The 18,497-nt window shown below is 40.4% G+C and overlaps 1 protein-coding gene and 1 long non-coding RNA gene across 2 annotated transcripts; both read right to left on the bottom strand.

The window, feature by feature from the left end:
• Window positions 1–11,628: 11,628 nt before the first annotated feature.
• On the bottom strand, window positions 11,629–12,743 carry LOC133912911 (uncharacterized). The gene is made up of 2 exons (XR_009908923.1): window positions 12,018–12,743; window positions 11,629–11,929 (listed from the first exon to the last, which is right to left on the bottom strand). It is a non-coding gene; the product is annotated as an uncharacterized LOC133912911 (long non-coding RNA).
• A 2,710-nt stretch (window positions 12,744–15,453) lies between these two features.
• LOC133912910 (uncharacterized) lies at window positions 15,454–16,304 on the bottom strand. The gene is made up of 3 exons (XM_062355886.1): window positions 15,866–16,304; window positions 15,618–15,769; window positions 15,454–15,531 (listed from the first exon to the last, which is right to left on the bottom strand). The coding sequence occupies exons 1-3, from the start codon at window positions 16,114–16,116 to the stop codon at window positions 15,509–15,511; spliced, it is 426 nt and encodes a 141-aa protein (XP_062211870.1). The 5' UTR covers window positions 16,117–16,304; the 3' UTR covers window positions 15,454–15,508.
• Window positions 16,305–18,497: the final 2,193 nt, after the last annotated feature.

Consider the following 18,497-nt stretch of genomic DNA (forward strand, 5'->3'; position numbering starts at 1 on the left):
AAATACAATGCACAGTATATGTAGGATCTTTTCTGTAAAATGGCCATTGGCCTGATTGAGCCGACCGAATGGGCCGACACAACTTGGGCTGAGGCCCATATGGCCGTTTGGGCCCATTCGACCTGGCGGCCTCCTCCCATGCACCATGAGCAGAGGCGGCGCCATGAAGACGGACCAGTCGTTGGTTACACCATCATTCTAGTTGGCGCGCCACCATCTAAGTTTGGCCGGAGGAGATGGAGGCAACGGATTTGTCCGAACATGATGGCCGCAGATGCTGACTCTATGCCGAATTTCCACCATCGGCCGGGCTGACCATTGCCTGAGAAGGGCGTGTAGCCGCTAGCACCACCGGAGGGCGGGCGGGCCTTTGGCCAGCCGATGTGAGCACCGCTAGGTGAGCCACCACGTGGGGGTCGGGCGCTGATTTGGGCTCTGCTGTCGGAGGGAGGCGCTGACGTTGTCGGCCCTGGGCCCTAATGGAGCGCTGGCTGCCAGATCTAGCTACTTCTAGTTGTGCTGACCGTCGCCACGGATCGGGCTGGCGTTGGTGTGAACGTGTCGTCCAAGCGCCGCTAGAGGGTGGTAGCGATGCTGCTAACGGTTGGCTACCACCTTGAGGACAATCGTCTTGGCTGGGGTGCGCCGGTTCCACTGGATTTGCTCGCCTTCATGGTAGGACGCCGCCATGAGGGCAGGTCCTGCAGCTGCATAGGCCTGAGGGATGAGCCACCATCGAGTGCATGGCCGTGCTCTGCCAAGGGCGTTAGAGATAGGACGCCGTGAAGAGCCGCATACACTCGTGGCCGATCGTTTCCCTCCACCTCCCTGGATGATGACGGCAGATCCAATCAGATTTGGGCAGAGCGGCCATGGGAAGGAGCGGCGCGGTTGGTCACCGTCTTGAGGACGGAACCGCCGTTGGTTTGCCGCATGCTACCACCTGATGGCACATCGCCGGAGGACCGTGAGGTCAACTAGGCACACCGCGGTTTGGGTGCACCGCCACATGCCGGACTCGATTTCTTCCTGTGTTGATGTCGATGAACACCTTGTAAAGCGCGAGTGCATCGCCTTCGTAGCACAGTGTAGATCGTCCGTCTATGATGAAGGCCTTCGTGCCATTAGTTGATGTTTCTCCTGGCTGCTTAGTGGTAGAAACTAGCATGGCTGATAACGTATTGTGGTGTGAATTGTAATGAACAGTAGATAGAGTACAGAGAGCATAGAATAAAACTCTTGTGGAGACACCTCTTTCTAATAGACATAACTATTAACTATTAGTAATTGATTACATGTTTACAGTAAAAAAAAGTGTCTATTCATAACAAAGACATGTTCTTCTAACTATTGGGCAAAGAATGCACACGTGGACAGACAGGTCCCCAAATAGTGTCATGTCATCTAGCATAACTAGATGGTCTATATAAATTAGCCACTTATACAAGTTTTGATGACTAAATATCTACTTCACGAGTTTGATGGCCTATTTGAAACCATGATGACAATTTTTAAGACCCGCTATTCAATTTGCTCAATTCTAAATTGTCTTCCCTTTAAAAAAAAAGTCACACATTATTATAGGAGCGAATATTAAACATACGCTAGCTTATCTTTATGTTGCTATTCGTTCAAGATATTAGCTTGTCTTGGAAAAGATATACATGATATGTACTATTGACCTAGTGAGCACCACCGTTTCATCTATACTATAAAAAGCAAACAAAAAAAATTCTATGTCCGCACTAAAAAATATAACCAACATCCTCATATGTTACCAATGTTACACAACAAACCAGATTCGATTGATTCCATGTCATTGCATCCAAAGGTCGAGATTGCATTGTCATGCCCCCTCACCTCGCTACGTGGACCCATTTGGTTGCTATTTCCTTCCTCATTCCTTCCAAATCAATTAGAAGGCCACAATCAAGCACGCTAATTAGGAAACCACAATCAAATAATGCATGCAATCAATTACGACGCTGTAAAATTTCGCCCACTCCCATGTTGTAAAATTTCACCCACACTATAAAATTGATCGCAACCGTTGCCATGTCCTGGGCGACACCCTCCTGTAGTGTGCCGCTCACTTCTAATCATCGCTGTCCTAGACACCCCTAACCTGCTCACTGTTGAGGACACGCTCCCTACTTGCTGTCAAGCCGACTTGTGATCTGTCCGGGATGCACAATTAGGCTCATTTAGTAATCAACTAGTTAAATGCATGTGTATTACAACAGGAACAAAAAATTCACAAGATAATATAATTGACTGGGTGAAACTAACACAAAATAACACCACACATTCAACCAGCAAAACAACACCACACAACTAAACAGTAGTAAGTTCAATACCTATCACGAAGAAGTTATGAAGTCAATTTCCGCAAAATCAAAACTATGCCTTATTTGGAACCATGAGCTCAAATAATTGTTGCTAGCTTGATTCTACGATTTACCTGGCCCTAAAGTGAAAATTTTGTCATCTGTAACACCTCATCCTTACTCTCCAAATCTGATTGAAACGAGAGAAGGAACATACAGTCGTTAACTCATTAGTGACCTCAACATGCTTGTTAACTCAGCGATTAGCACAATTCACTGAACATGCTGACAGCGAGGAAACGAGATCAAATCCAGATAGTTCCACAGTGATTTTGCTAAAGAGTAATGCATTGCTGATACAAAATTCTACACGCTATCAGTAGCCTATACTCTATCTGCCTTGACAAGACGTGCCAATTTGATTGTTGTCCTACAATTGGATATCTCACTAAAACTAAGAGAAGGGAAAGAAAAAATTATCTGAAGAAAACCTCACTCTTTTTATAGCAGAGCCTCCCATTACATGCATCAAAAATCTTCAATCCATACTTCGTCACGACAGAAACAAGCTGAAGAAATACAACACCAAGAAACCAGAATCAGAGCTCTCACCCCTAATCCACCATCGTTGCCATCTAATCAATCATAGAAAGGTAATTTTTGCTAGTTCTGTTTCCCACGCACCTAGTGTCCTTATTGAAGGAGGCATGGATGATTTGCGATGGAGACGAGCTGCTCGCCATCACCGAGGCAGTGAAAAATTTGATCTTTTATCTGGCGCACTAGTTCTTCCCGATTGTTCTCCAGTGAATTGGTATTGTTGCCTTAAGGGATGGACTTATCGTTGACAGACTGATGTATTTGACTGGTACTCCACAATCCAAGCAAGCTAGGGTTCCTCACAAACCAAGGAAATGGATCCTGCGTCCAGATGGGCCTCCACTCCACGCCAATCCGATACGGAGGAGGGCAGCACGGGTGCAAGCATGGAGGCGAAGGAGCATGGGGTAGCCAGGGGTTGGGATGAAGACGAACATCGGGGGAGGCGGGGGGGGGGGGGCGTAAAAGGCGGCGAGGGTTCTAGACGCGTCGGTGCTTTGGTAGACTCGAGCAGGTGGTCGCGGTAGAAGATGGCAGTGAAGACCGCATGGTGGCGGAGCGGGAGGATGAGGTCGGGGTTCCAAACGCAGAGGCAGTGCCCGAGGCCGAGGTCGAGCACAAGGAGTGGTGGTGGGTTGATGCAGAAGCGTGTGACATGAAGGTCGGTGATGCGGGCGACGGGGGCAGATAGGTAGAGAAGGAAGGTGAGGTCCCCCAAGGAGCGCGAGGAGATGAAGGAGTGGAAGATTCCGGGTGGAGCAGCGATGGAGGCAGGGGCACGATAGAGGCACAGCCGGTTGAGGTAGAGGAGCAAGCGGGGAGGAGGCGGCATGGATCAGGGAGGGAACGAGCGGGGGGAGGCGTCGTGGATCGGGGAGGGAGCAGGGGTCAGTTATGGAGATTGGGGGAGAACTGAAGGAGGAGCGAGCACGATGTGCGGAGATGGGAGCGGAGTGACCACCTGTAAGATCTTGGAGAAGGGTGGTAGGATGTCTTGTTTGGTGCTAGAATCACTATGTATTTTTAAGTAGTAGAGATTAGGCTAAAAAAACCCAATCAATGAGAAAACCTCCAACCACATCAATTAGTCATCACCCCTCACCCGATTTCTCCTTCCAAATTAACATGTGATTAATTTAGAAAGCTAATCAATTTGGAAATCTCCAATTAGTTTGTAACTTTGTATATGGCATCACTTAACGGGTGCTATCGATATTAAATATCCAATACGTCATTATTCCATTTCATATATACAATAATCAATTAATCTCCTTCCAAAATACCACCCAAATCAGTTAATATCTTTCCAAAATACCGCACCAATCAATTAGTCATAATCAATTTGGAAATTCCCTTATCTCATAAATCTTTCCCGTACGTCACAATTGTCTCATCACCTCCTCGTCCCACGCTGCTGTCGTGCATTTACAGTCATCCCCTGCTGTGATCTTGTGCTAGAGGCCACTTCCTTCCCACACTGCGAGGTGAGGCATCTGTTATGCCATTTGTTTTTTTTTTTTGTCTGTAGGATTGCCTGTGTTCTTATGTACCAGACTATTTTTCCTATGTTTGTTGGTTCTAATTTCATTGGACGCTCATGCACATCTCTTGTTTATTGAAATGGCATAATATCAGGTTCATATGCCAAACACTATGTGAAAAAAATGTTATTTGATATGTTATATTTAGGTGGCCATGGAGCAGGCACTTTCATTTTTTGCTTATTACTCTGGAAGATTGAAATTGAAGAATAACGATGAGTCTATGAAAGATAGTGCATGATCCTAGTTAGCAATTGGTACAAGATATCAGCAAGAGTTGTTTTCACTTTTCAGGTATGTAATCATTTAGACTCACATCATGTGCACTTGTTTAACTTCCGTCTATTGTATTTTTCAACAACAATCTTCAAATTTAATTTCAATAAATTTCAGATGTTTGATTCTTGTGGAGTGGTTCTTCCATGTAGGATTGGTTAAAAGGTGGTTAAATATCATAACTATACTACGGTTGTAATGCATGCATGAACAACATACACAATAGGCATCATGTTTTAATTAATAGGTAATTTTTACTTGTTTGGATTAATTAATAGGCATCATGTTTTAGTTAATTTACTACTTGTAGGTATATGATTAAGTTATTTTTTAGTTTTACCAGTAAATTGTGCTATCATTGTTTTTGTCTTCATGACTATAATCTTCACTAGCAATCGCACAAGTGGAATCAATAAATATTATAGTGGAAGCGGAAAATAATGATTTGATGCATTACACATGCACGTGTATAGATTTTTGACTCTCGTTACTATATTTATTGATTTCATATGTGATGTTATTAGTTTCAATTAATGGAGTAGAGTATCTTCAATCCATTTCGTGGACAGGATTGAAAGCAAAAGAGAGTGTCAACACATATGCGTACCACAAACGTCGATCTAGAGACACTGTCCCTTGATCGAATCAACGTAGTTTTCATGAAAACCCCACTGATCGCTAGTGGTAATCTATCATGCATGCCACCATTTTCGTTTTTTTTAAACTGATTTCGTCGTGAATGTGGAGGGTTTTCTCGTATTTTTGGCAGCAGGTACTTTAATAGATGTGACTTATTAGAGGTCATAAACAAGATTTCTACAATAATCAAGGTATCTTCGTTCATCATTGGCACTATTTATAGTCTTTTTTTCAACATACAGGTTTTGTAGCTATCTACTTAAATGCATTGGACAAGAAGACATAAACTTAGATATATTCAGTCATCATTGGCATAATGGCATTATTTATTGTTTTTTTTTCACCATCCAAGGATGTATGGCCGTCAGCATAACTATGTTGAATTGTTGATGGTGTAGATACTCTTCAAAACAAATATAGTAAAACTATGCATTTTCTTTGGAGTATTTTGGTAGCATGATTGCTGCTCCCATCTCCCAGGCTCACAGGTCAACGACAAGCACAAGAAATTGGTGTGGCCAAGTGACACACGGATGGGCCCATGGAAGGCGCCATGTCATATTTAGATTCCCGAGGAGCCACTAGCAAGAAAGGAACAGATCTTCCTTATCTGCATCTACAAAAGCCAAAGATGAATCGAGGTACCTGCATAATATCAAGTAGGTATAGTTGACATCTACTAGTAGTTTATCTTTTTATGCGACCATTTAACTACACCTGCTTCTTGGTTAATCTAGGATGCATTATTGCTTATTTTTTAGGCAAGGGCGGCAGTGATGGCTATGTATAAACAACGTAGGAATCTGAAGGAAGAGATTGTATCAGGAAACGGAGTAGCTAGCCTGAGCTCTTATATATAAACAAAAGTAATAATGAACAATGCTGAGTGCATCACATAATGCAGAGACCGAAATTGATTTTCCATTATAAAAATTATAGACAAAAAGTGTGTGTGTGTGTGTGTGTGTGTGTGTGTGTGTGTGTGTGTGTGTGTGTGTATGCACACACACAACTTGTCCCTGGTCCCATGTGATAATATTTGCTATATGTTTCTGTAGGCGGGAATATATGACATGGGTATTTTTAGCGCCAGATATATACTTTCCTTGTATGATCTATTGCAGTGAAAGAAATTAAGAGATGAACTAGCAAGATTTATATTAGTTTCTTTCTGAAATCAACGAAAAACTCGCGTGAGGAAGACATGATATATATCACATGTTTAGCATTATTAGAATGCAGGTGTAGAACAATACCCCCCCCCCCCCCCTCCCTCTTTGTTTTCCTTTATTAAAGTTGTTGCAGTTAGACTTTGCTTCTTGACATTGACCTTTGCCTAGTATATATGTACAAGGGCATGAATCATGTGTATTCCAATTAACAAACATCTAAATACTCCTGGCACAAATTTAAAATATGCATGAATGTTTAAATACATTTATGATGAGTAATCATGCATATATATGTAGCTAGCTAGAGCACCCCTCGTGATTAATGATTACGAGTTGCGCATAAACATATATACTGTATTTCACCAATCGCCATTATCATGTAGCTATCAACAATCGGAGCATATATAGTCAATTATCTTAATCTAGCTAGCTCATATGTTCTTCCGGTATATACTCTTGTGCCAAACCTGACACTGTGGTATGTCGGGCAATTTTCTAAAATTATGAGTTGATATGTCCTTTGTTGAGATGATTTGATTGTGAGGCGTATGTGCTATGACGATGACCTTCGTGTCGCCATGTTTTCTTGTGCAAGGCGGAGCAAGTGAGCATTACAGCGGGCGTGAGTGGCCGTGGGCGTTTTCTTTTCTTTTCTTTTTTTGGTTTTTTGAGAGGAAGCATCACTACCGGTTGGAACCACTAACCAGCAGTGATGTCTACTTTCAGTGTCTACTTTCAGTGCCTACTTTTAGTGTCGGTTCTAGACCCGACAATGATAGTCAGTGACTATTAGTGTCGAGTAATTAGTATCGGGTCTAAAACTAGTACTGATGAGGTTTTAGAACCAACACTGTCCATCTATTTTGTAGTAGTGAGATGTGTTTTTTTTTTTCACAATGATTTTCTATGTAAAAATCATGTCTAATGTTCTATCTGTAGTACAATATTTATAACATAGCTAGCGATCGCGAATGAAGGGAAAATCCATCTTTAGATTCGCCATTCGCTGTCAACATATTAGTTTAATACATAGCGATGTCGATGGGCAATATATGTTGTGAGAATCGATATTGTAATTGAACCAGATTGACCTGGTGGGGTGCAGTTAAGAACTGATCGAAATTTGATTAATGACTAGTTCATGGTTGTTGAAGGGTGATGCGTTCTGGTAGATGTGATCTTATGTTTAGGTTTGTACTGGACTGGCTAGCCTCTGTCTGTTTTGTTGAGTTGTTTTTGTTTGTTCTAAATCAATTCAAGTTGAAAGTTTGGCTTTAAACACAAATGACGATTTAGATGATGCATTCGAATTTAACTACTTGATGGTTAGCAAGAGTAGAATTTTCCATTCCTTGAGCTGTAAAATGGTACATATGACAAAATAAAAGGGGCCAATTTGTGTATAGCTCTATTCGCTCAAAAAAAACTATTATTGATCTGGAAACAAGCTAGCTGATCTATGAACTAGTATTTCCAATAAATAGACAAATAAACAAGTCCTTAATATACAGTCACTTGCGTTGGAAGCTTGTTGTATAACTTGTAGAAAACAGAATCAAGATTCACCTCTAAAAGCAAATCTTGACAGCAATATATATGCTGTCACTGTCCATACACTACACAACAGAAGAATCATACATATCATTTCTGTGGTGCGCGTCGTCTCAGGAACTGTTCTAATATCTGAATATAGGACACAAGCACGACCAAACAAATGGAGCCCATTACGATTTGTTTGCTAATGGACGCACTTCGATTCTGGTTAAAGACAAAGATGAAAGGTCTACTCCAGGAAGAATAATAGGCCCAAATGATCGCAGCTCGATCGCAGGCAAGTGCGTGTGGGCCAATCGAATTCTTTGTTTCTTGCGAAATTCTATGTTGTTTGTGTCTCGTCAGTATCTGCATTTGGGCCTACACAGGACTGAATTTCAGTTAAACAAAGACAATTGTTATTAGGGAGTAGGACCTAAACAAAGATATATATATATATATATACCTACATACATATACTATATATCTATTATATATCTAGGTGTAACATAATTCACCTCTACGTATAACCCTAGTTACAATCCTAAAATTAATATAGTTATAATCCGCAAGATATATCATTTACTACCAATATATATAGTCGTAACTTATATATCTTCTATAGTCGTAATTATATATTTTTTATCATATGATTGTAACTTGTTCACTTCTGCTGATACCCTCCGTTACGATCTTAAAAATAGTATTATTATGATCCACAAGATAGTCAGTTACTACAAATATATACGGTCGTAACTTGAATACCTTCTCTAATTGTAATTATATAACTTTTGTCATGTAATCGTAACTCAACTATCTGTGCTATTATAACTGATTACTTTCTTAGCTGTAACTAACAATTTTTAAGTTGTAATTAGAGGTGATGCAATAGTAAACTACAATACGCCTACGCAGAATAGACTCACCGTGTATATATATATACACACGGTGAGTCTAAAATACGTGTACACGCATAGTAGACTCACGTTGTGCATAAGTTGGGTGCGGGCACCTGCACTCTTCCACCACCTGCATGCTGAACAAAATAGTTGTGATTTAGAAACAGTTAAGTTACAAAATACTGAATAAAATAGTTACGGTACAGTAGACACTTAGTTATGATAACATAGTTACAACATGATAAACACTAGTTACGATAATATATTATCGAGTGAGTACTAATTATAATATGATAGACAATCTAGTACCAACATGGTGAACATTGTTAAAACATGGTAGATAATTTAGTTATAACATGTATAATTGAGTGTGGACTAGTTACAATATGATCGTTACAACATGTTGAACAATATAGTTATTATATGATAGATAATCTAGTTATGACATGTATGATCGAATATGGACTAATTATAACATGGTAGACACTCTAGTTACAACATATTTAATAATATAGTTATAATATTACCGATTGCAATATAATCGCAATTAGTTATAATCAATCAGTCTTGATAGATAAATTACAATCTTGATATGCATATAGTTATAATCACTTTATACCTATAGTTGCAATAGATAGTAGCAATCACTGTATGCTTATAGTTGTATAGTTTGTAACTTATCTATCATCTAGTGAGTTCACGAGGAAGGTGGATGCAACAGGTGGGGCTAGCATGTGTGTCAGAGTCTGGTTAGCTGCTCAATCAAGCGCACGCGCGCCCTATACACATTCTATATATATATATATATATATATATATATATATATATATATATATATATATATATATATATATATATATATAGGACACCTATTCTATACTCCTAGGAGTATGTACTCCCACATGCAATATACCATCTAAACAAATACTTTATACTCTTTTATCATTTTTAGTATATTCTAATACTAATTCTAAGATACTCCAATATGAGTTGTATGAAAAAAAATTCAATGTTAGTCTTTTATTTTTGCTATATACTCTTTTTTATACATAAAAGAAGTATATACGCAAATTAAGATAAAATTTATGGAATTTCATAAAAATTTTCGTGGGATTTGTATTGTAGTATCTTATAATTACTAATAAAGTATATTTAAAATGATAAAGAAGTATAACTCATGTGTAAAAGTAGTATATGAGAGGTGGGAGTACATACACCCAGGAGTACATACTAGTTTTCCTATATATATATATATATATACGCGCTATTATACACCTGTAATGTAGAATAGCTAACTCACGCCCCCCCCCCCCCACCTCACACCACACCCAACCAACTCGCACACCATGCGCCCAAGCTGTCCAATCGTCCTAATGCGAAGATCTGGTTCGCTCGCGGGGTAGCACAGATCTAATTAGCCATGCATGCATGGGCCGTCATTTTGCAAAAAAAATCATGTTACAGCCATGCATGCAAAGAGTACACAGACTACCCGTCATGTTCTTAATTCATTGCTTTGCCTGCGGGGGCCACGTGTGCTAGCGCGGCAGTCGCGGCCGGCGCGGGGGCGCGCACGCTAGGTCAGGTAGGCACGTTGCTGGGCGGTCAGGGGTCGGGCACGTGCGCGCGGCGCGCCGGCCAGCAGGCCCGACTGGGCTGGCGGGCGCGCTGGCTGTTGGGCTGTGGAGGTTATGTTGGGTCCTAGATGTAGAATGTTACATATACTAGTGGCTTGCACGTGTCCCGGTGTGCAAGCGAAAATGTTTTGGTTCGCAGTTCAGAGTAGTTTGTACTTTAATAAATTGCAAATTCCAACTCCAAAAGAATGCTAATTAGTTGGCATTTGACAACCAAGTGGGTAATTACAAAACTGCTGGCAAATAGCTGCCTTGAGACTGGTGGCCAAAACGTCCAGCCACCAGGCACTCACAGCTAATTACCAATTCATATGTAACAAATTATAGACATAGATCCTCTACAGTTCTGCACGGTACACATGAGTCCAGTCTCACATATTAGTAACGGTGCAGTACTATAGAAGATCTCTCCCAAAATTACTATGAAGCACATGCACAGAAAAAATTGTAATCTAAACATATCACTTAAACACATCCACAGATTCTAGCCTCATCCTTCCTTTTTTTTCCCCCGGTTGTGCATTTAGGGGCTAGAATATGAATGTGATCAATCCATTTACAACATATTAAAATAAAACTCTAGACCTTGGAAATTGCATCAAGAGGGGATGTACCTTTTACTAAATTAAAAATAGGATTAAAGGGCACTACAGGTATTGTAAATTGCAAAATGAAGACATAATCTTAGAGAGCTATCGCTGAGAACTAAATTGTACAGGGCATTGACTTTTGTTCTACCAACAATAGGAAAATAAACCTTGAAGCAATATCTCTTCAAACGTGAAAATGGCCCACAACATTTAGATTTTCATTAAAACATAAATATGCCTGTCCTCAAAAGGTCTTCATAACTAATACATACAGGAACTCACAATCGAACATTGTATTAGCTGAAAAGCACAAGGAGATTTAAAACTTCAAATAAAATTTAATTCGAATATTGTCCCAAGCCTTTCAATACTTTTGCCTGCAACTATAGAACATCTTTTGGGACAATATTATCATTTAGAACCTAGATCACCAAAGAAATTAAGAAAACATGAGGCCTTCAGGCTGCAGGACAATTTACATATATCTTTCTACATTGATATGTTTCATGGAATATTAACACGTGATATCTAAAACAACTACTCAAAGATATTATATAATTCAGATAAGTTAGCACATAAAATTGTGGATGGCATATAACAATATAATTATGAACATAAGCAGGATAAGGCAGAGAAATAGAGGTGAGGTCACCAGCTCCTCCTTTTTATATAGAGATCTAGCAGTTTTCACCAGAACTAGCTGAGGTTCAGCATCCTGCAAGTAAGATCAGGTAAGTTTAGCGTATAAAGTCAGTGACCATATTCCAACGTAGAGGAAAAAATAGCTTCACTCCACCCTTTACCATCTCATTGTTCAAAAATAAATGCTGATATGAAGATGTGGCAATAGGAGCGCCAAGGAAAGAAATTTTGGTAGAGAGCGACGGAGATGAGCTCACCAGTTCTTTCTTTTCGTAGAGCGCTAGGATTTTTCACAATAATTGTCCAGGGCCAAGCATCCTGCGAGTAAGAGCAGGTAAGTTCGATGTTTAAAGTGTATGCCATCATCCCGTATAGTCTTTGCATGGTGCAAGCACAGCTAACAAAAGCATAATGGAATTTGGCATTAACTTTAGTCTCTATGGTTATTTGTTGCACTCTGACATCACCAATCAAATAATTTCTTTTTATAAAGAATGGGATAGTTTACACATCACCTTGAGCTAGTAAACTATCAAAATCTCTCAAGAGCTCATGGAGCTAATGTTCTGTGTAAATTTTGAAAAATGTGAAGCCACAGTTCTCATACTCGATTTCTTTAGCTATACTAAATATTGAACAAACTAACCTATACAAAGATGAAAGATCCCATCTTCTGACAAATAAGCATAATATTACCTATGCTTGGAGATGTAACAGGGTTATGTTATTAGGAAAAAATAAAATAAAAATTTGTACGCACAAAGCCTAATTATTTGGAATATCATCTCCAAATTACTAAACCAGAACAGTGCTCATGCAACAGAGAACATTGAACTTCACCATCCTAGGAGCAACCTGACCTGTGTTCAGGTGAAGATCACTGCAGGCCTCAATTATGACAAGGTCGAGATGCTTTAAGGATCCGATTGTCGTTGCCATAGCATTGCCACATTTTTTATACTCGCACACATATCTTCCAAAATAAACCTGTCGGGTCAATCTCAGATAATAAATTAACACTCATCGGCAATCAGATTTTGAAACCTTATATGTAATGAATTGCTTGAATAAATAATCTGTAACTGAAGATGTCCGAAATGAAATAATCAACTTTCAGGTCTAAAGGTTAAATAAATAAGAAAGAAAACTTGAAAAGTGAAAAACATTGAAATATAAGCACATTATTAGAGTTAAAAAGAGAGCTGGATCAAGCAAATATAATCAAAAACTCTATGAGGAGCTTAAACACATAATAAGGACTCTTTTGCTTCCAGCAATAAGAAAATGCTCTTTCCAATAAAATGCAGTTACTACTAATCAGATCCTCCAACTTTTTGCATAGACCATTCACAGACAAAAAATTTTTGCAAGTACTTCTTTGCAGAGAAGAATGAAAATTTAGAGGTTCAAAAAACTTTTGCAAGTATATTTGTACATCTACCATGGTAATTGGCACTTCATCGACGTAATTTCTTTCTTTAACCAAAAGTTTTATGTTTTTGCACATTTTCTAAGACAATTTACATCAAACTATCCATGCACATCAAGTTTTAATTTTCCTCTAATGGGCATTATAGCTCATTTCCTTTTTTTTCTCTATGTCTCCTTTGCTATCTAACATTTTCAAAAGGAAGATGTAAAAGCAGAGAAAGCGAGATGTACTTTGGTCATCTGCGTCTCGTCATCGTGTGGTATATCCTCTCCTCAGATGTACTTTGATCACCTCACTTCTTTTGTTGAGCTCTCAACTTTATTCTTCCTTGCAATCTCAATAGCCTGCCAGTGAGGAAATGGATAGATGAAGCTTAGTGAGAGTACGCCATATTGCTACTTCTATAGTTCTATACAGTTAAGAGCACATCAAAGTGTCATTGGTAACTTAAATTGTTACTAACTAAGGAAAGCTAAAAATACCACCACCAACCTGCAGGGCTCGCCATCTAGATGACGATATACATCATTTATTGCTTCATAATTTTTTTAAGTTACCTTGAGCTAATTTTGGGAATAGCAAGTCAAATAATGCAGGGTTCCCTAGAGCTATAAAGATCATATGAAGAAGTGGAAATTTCACAAAAGAACAAATGAGGTGATTAACAGATTAACCTAAAGGACTGCCAAAGAAACTAGGTAACTTGCTCATGAGTGCTCTATTGGTGCCCCCTGCATGGAGTAATTTGAGAAAGCATCTCAATGACTCAAGTCAGTAAAATAAGCAGAATTTTGCACAACAACTTAAAAAAGTTATGTTATGAGATATAGACCTTCAATCATCAATCATGGAACATAGGCTTTTTCAAGTCTAAAAATACAAAGAGATACATCTCTACCTTGTTCTTTAACTAAGAGGATAATGTCTCGCTGATGGCTCTCAACAGCTCTAGAAGCTCACTGAATTTTCAGAGAGCAGGCAATGCACCTAAGAAAATAATCGGAAACAAAATAGGGAAATATTGGCAAAACTATTAAAAAACATAATGCTATCTACACATGCTATCAGTGGAAAACTGAATTAGCTTGATCAACTCATTAAACCTGAAGATACCATAACACATCTTAATTGAGCAAAAATCAGAATGTGTTCAAATGTCACAACCATACTAAGGCCATCTCCAGCAGCTTCCTCAAATTTTCATCCTCAAAACACTGTTACAGCATCCCCTATCATTATTACAGCATCCCTTATATTTTCATCTCCAGTAGCTACCCTATTTTCTACCTTCTACTCTCTTTTTCTCTCTCCGGTCCCGCTGTCAGCCTCTGTGTACAGTACAGCTACAGTACCGACATTGTTTTCTTCCTCCGGGCCCACTGGCAGTCTCTGAACTCCGCAGATTTGCATGTCCATATTCTCTCTCCGCAGTACTGTAGCATCACTGTAGCACTGGGTACCCATTCTGCTGGGAATGCTACAGTACTACTACAGTATGTTATGCACTCACAATATCAACACCTGAAATGAACAAACTAAACCATCTATGACTTCAATTGATGATACTCAAGAATAAAAGCAGCAGAGATTAGAAAGGGCAAGAATCACACAAGAGCTCCCTAGATCACACCATGGCCAGATGTTTGATTGAAGTTAGCTTTATAAGCTTTTTTAACACTAGCAGGTAGCAATGACCCAAAACAATAGGGTGAAAATTTTAAGTAAGTGCAGGCTCTTCCTTATATGGTCCACCCTGAACATCTCTCACTGAGAAGTGCGTTAACCTGAACTGCTGTGTGTAATTGGCACACAACTCTTCTTTTTTAATAGAGAAACATATGCTGTCACGCTACCAAAGACCATTCATGTTTCTTTGACTGAATCAATTTTGTAACCTATTTAGAAAAACAAAAATCAATTTATCAGTAAGAACTGAACAACATTTTGGTGTTTAAAGTTTAAGCCATGGATACAGGATAAATACTGTAGGTTCCATACTGCTACGTTTACACCCAACCATTTTGACAATTTAACTTTCAACTATTTTACATAATCAACAAATGGGCACACAGGAAAGAAAACTCACATGCAAAAAGCTACAAATCAAACCTTGTTTGCAGAATTATCTTGAAACAAAGTCATTTATAATAGCATCGAGTCATTTACCTTGGGATTTATATTGGTATTATAGATGGCAGATAGTACACACCATCACATGTTCTATCCATTTATATCAATAAAATCTAGCAAAGCACAAACAAAGGAATGGATTATTCAGGTCAAGATGCAAGAAATTAAGAATGCGACCAATGTTTAGTCCTGTCACTACCGCCAGTTAAAACACAGGCTTGTCGTCTGCACCCCATAGGTAGTAGCTCCATCGATGCAAGGGCAGCTCCTCCCTTTCTCTTGCATGCTATACATGGTAGTGAGTCCCTACCTCCAGTCCTATATTTCCACCCAATCAAAGCAGCCATCCTCCTGGAGCACCACAAGAGGGAAGAGATTACGGGAGGTCAGGCCAAGAGTCCAAGAAGAGGAGGGAGTTGGGCCGGGGCCAGGGTCTTAGAGTTGTACCAGGGAGGGGAGGCAGCAGATGTAGCGGCATGACAACGACGACGTGCTCGAGGAAGGGGATGGAGAGGGCCGAGGGTCATGGCGAGATCGATCTCGGTGCCCTTACCGCGCCACTCGAGCACCCACGACTCCCAGGAGCAAGTAGCGGTGGCAGCCAATGAAGAGTCCCCCGAGCTCATCCAACGACGAACGCCTTGGGGGCATGGGCCGGAGGCGCCAGATTCGATGGCGACCGCAGTCCACAGCACCATGTGTTGAGGTGCTTGGTTTAGTTGGGTGCGGCTGCCACCCAAGGGGCGGGACCACGCGGAGGCGCTCAGCACTGGCAGTCGCGCCCGTGCCAGCGTGGCGGACAGCGGATGGTGGTGAACCAGCCGTGGGAGACGATAGGCTGGTGGCTGGTCGATGGCGTGCAACCACGGTTGCCAGCGAGCGTCGCGGGTGGCCAGTGCGACAGTGTATTGGGAGGGTACGGCGTCGGGGGGGGGGGGGGGGCGGAGTGCTGCGGAAAGGGGGTCACACCAGCAAGCGTGGCGGCCACGGGACAGGAGGCGGCGGCGATGGCGTGGGTAGGAGAGAGAGCGGCGCTCGGACGATGGAAGTCGGAGGTGAGGGGGCATCGAGGCTTCCAGACGAGGGCGTCGATATTTTTAGGGGCGCGGGGTTTCTTTTCTCCATAGTGGAGCAACAACCAGCGATTAGGCGCCATCCCGGCGGAAAGCAGGAGAGCCACGCGATTCGCATCGGACGGCGCAAAACATTGTCTTCGACGTGGATAGCGCGGCTGGCCGGGAGCCCGGGAAGCCGCGGCGCTCTTATAGATAGTAACAAGAGCGTGTTATATGACCTATTGGTAAGATAGGAGTGTACAATAAGTTTATAATATTTAGAATATAAATTTTTTATGTTAGATCTATAGCTACTACAACTACAGTTAAAGCCTATACGGGGATATGACTGAACTATTAGACAATATATAGCGACCTGATCTAAGCATAGTTAGAGTTAATTATAGATACAGTTATCACAGTTGTACATAACATGTAGTTCACTTACAACCAGTAGTAACCCAACTAACAAAAGCATATGTTTCTACTGGCCATGGATCAACAACTAAACAATGAGAGATGAAGCTACTGAACCTTATATATGAAGGTCTAATCCACATCAATTGTGGCCGCATTGTCCCTGGTTCGTCAAAAGATGTGTGTTCATTTATATATTTTTAACATATGGTATACAGGTGGAGTATATAGCCGAATAGATGCAATTGGGAAAAACAGTTACCTAACAAAGAGACTTCGTATCCTTTGTATCTCACAACATCCGTCAGTGGACGAAACAATCACATGGGGCAGAACAGTGTAGAAAATGCTGCTATGTTACTACAGAAGTAGCACCAAAGGATAGCTCGACAGCACAAGTGACAGCATCAGGTCTTTGGTACAGCAGTTCCTGGAAAAAATTGGCCAAATGGACGTTCGTCTGGTCTGTGAAACAACACAAAACAAGATGTGAATACCTCAATTGGAAATTCATTGTTAAGTGTTAGCTGAATGTTCAGTGAACCATAAATGAACACTACAATCCCATCTTCCGTTTCAAGAACACAAGCCTCAAGTCTCTTCGCAATGGGTACAAGAGTGAATTCCTGGACTGTTTGGTTCCTGTCAGAAGTGGGCAACCGATAACTTTTATCAAAGGATCAAAGCCTCATGCTTCAAAGAGAAAAAAAATAACCAGCTTCAGAAAAGCCTAAGCATTATTAAGTGCATGAGAACTTGAGAAGCATGATTCACAAAAACTCTAAAAGCTTAACCGTGCTTGAGTTCCCAACTACGCAATTTCAATTCTAATTTGAGCCCAGGTTGATAGTAAGCAACTTACACGTATTCAGGTCATAGCCAGGACGATATTATTTAACTCCTAGGAAAAGCTGGTCAATGGTTCCCATGATCCTAGAGCTGTCACGTTAATAGTAACATAGCGTTGATGAAACCCTTAGAGTGAACATTTCCATTGTTCTACAGCTGTCCAATAGAAAAGTAAAGAAATCTGCAGTTCTCTGTGGATTAGAAAGAGAGGATAGAGGTCTGCATTTCAAACACAATTTTTACCTGGTGCAAAACAAAGTGCAATCAAGGAAAATGGTGAACAAAATTGCTTGGCTGGATTATTTTTTGATGAGAACAGCTATTGCTCTGTGATTTGTTATACTAAAGAAAATAGGAACTGAAGCAACTATTACAGGGATTTTAGCAGCGTCAGTAAAAATAAGAAGATTATGTGGAATTTGTATCCATGTTGGTTCTATTTCGTTATTATTTTTTGTTGTTGGAACTAATCTATTTCCTATATCTAATATCTATTTGGTAAAATTTTGTAGCTCTTCGTATTCAACGCTAGAGGTATTAGTCCTTTTAAAACTCATATTTTCTGTTAGATGTAGAACTTGAACATGTTTCCATAGTTTCGATTGTAATGGGAGGTTGGAATACATGGATAGTAACAATGCATAACATTTGGAGGTGAAGAGTAACCTTGCACAAGCAGCACGAGTTTTGGGGGGGCCATGGTGACTTGTTGTTCGGGTGGGCGGTAGAGCAGCGTCGCACAAAGTCGAAAAATATTG

Source organism: Phragmites australis, chromosome 3 (genome assembly GCF_958298935.1).
Source record: "Phragmites australis chromosome 3, lpPhrAust1.1, whole genome shotgun sequence".
Taxonomy (NCBI): Eukaryota; Viridiplantae; Streptophyta; class Magnoliopsida; order Poales; family Poaceae; genus Phragmites; species Phragmites australis.

What these genes read in the sequence shown, in the direction of transcription:
- LOC133912910 (XM_062355886.1), bottom strand. Translation starts at nt 16,116, where the DNA reads ATGGTGCTGTGGACTGCGGTCGCCATCGAATCTGGCGCCTCCGGCCCA. An exon ending in TCTGCTGCCTCCCCTCCCTG is followed by an intron (nt 15,770 to 15,865) that starts GTACAACTCTAA and finishes GTGGTGCTCCAG; the next exon opens with GAGGATGGCTGCTTTGATTG. An exon ending in AGCCTGTGTTTTAACTGGCG is followed by an intron (nt 15,532 to 15,617) that starts GTAGTGACAGGA and finishes GTGCTTTGCTAG; the next exon opens with ATTTTATTGATATAAATGGA.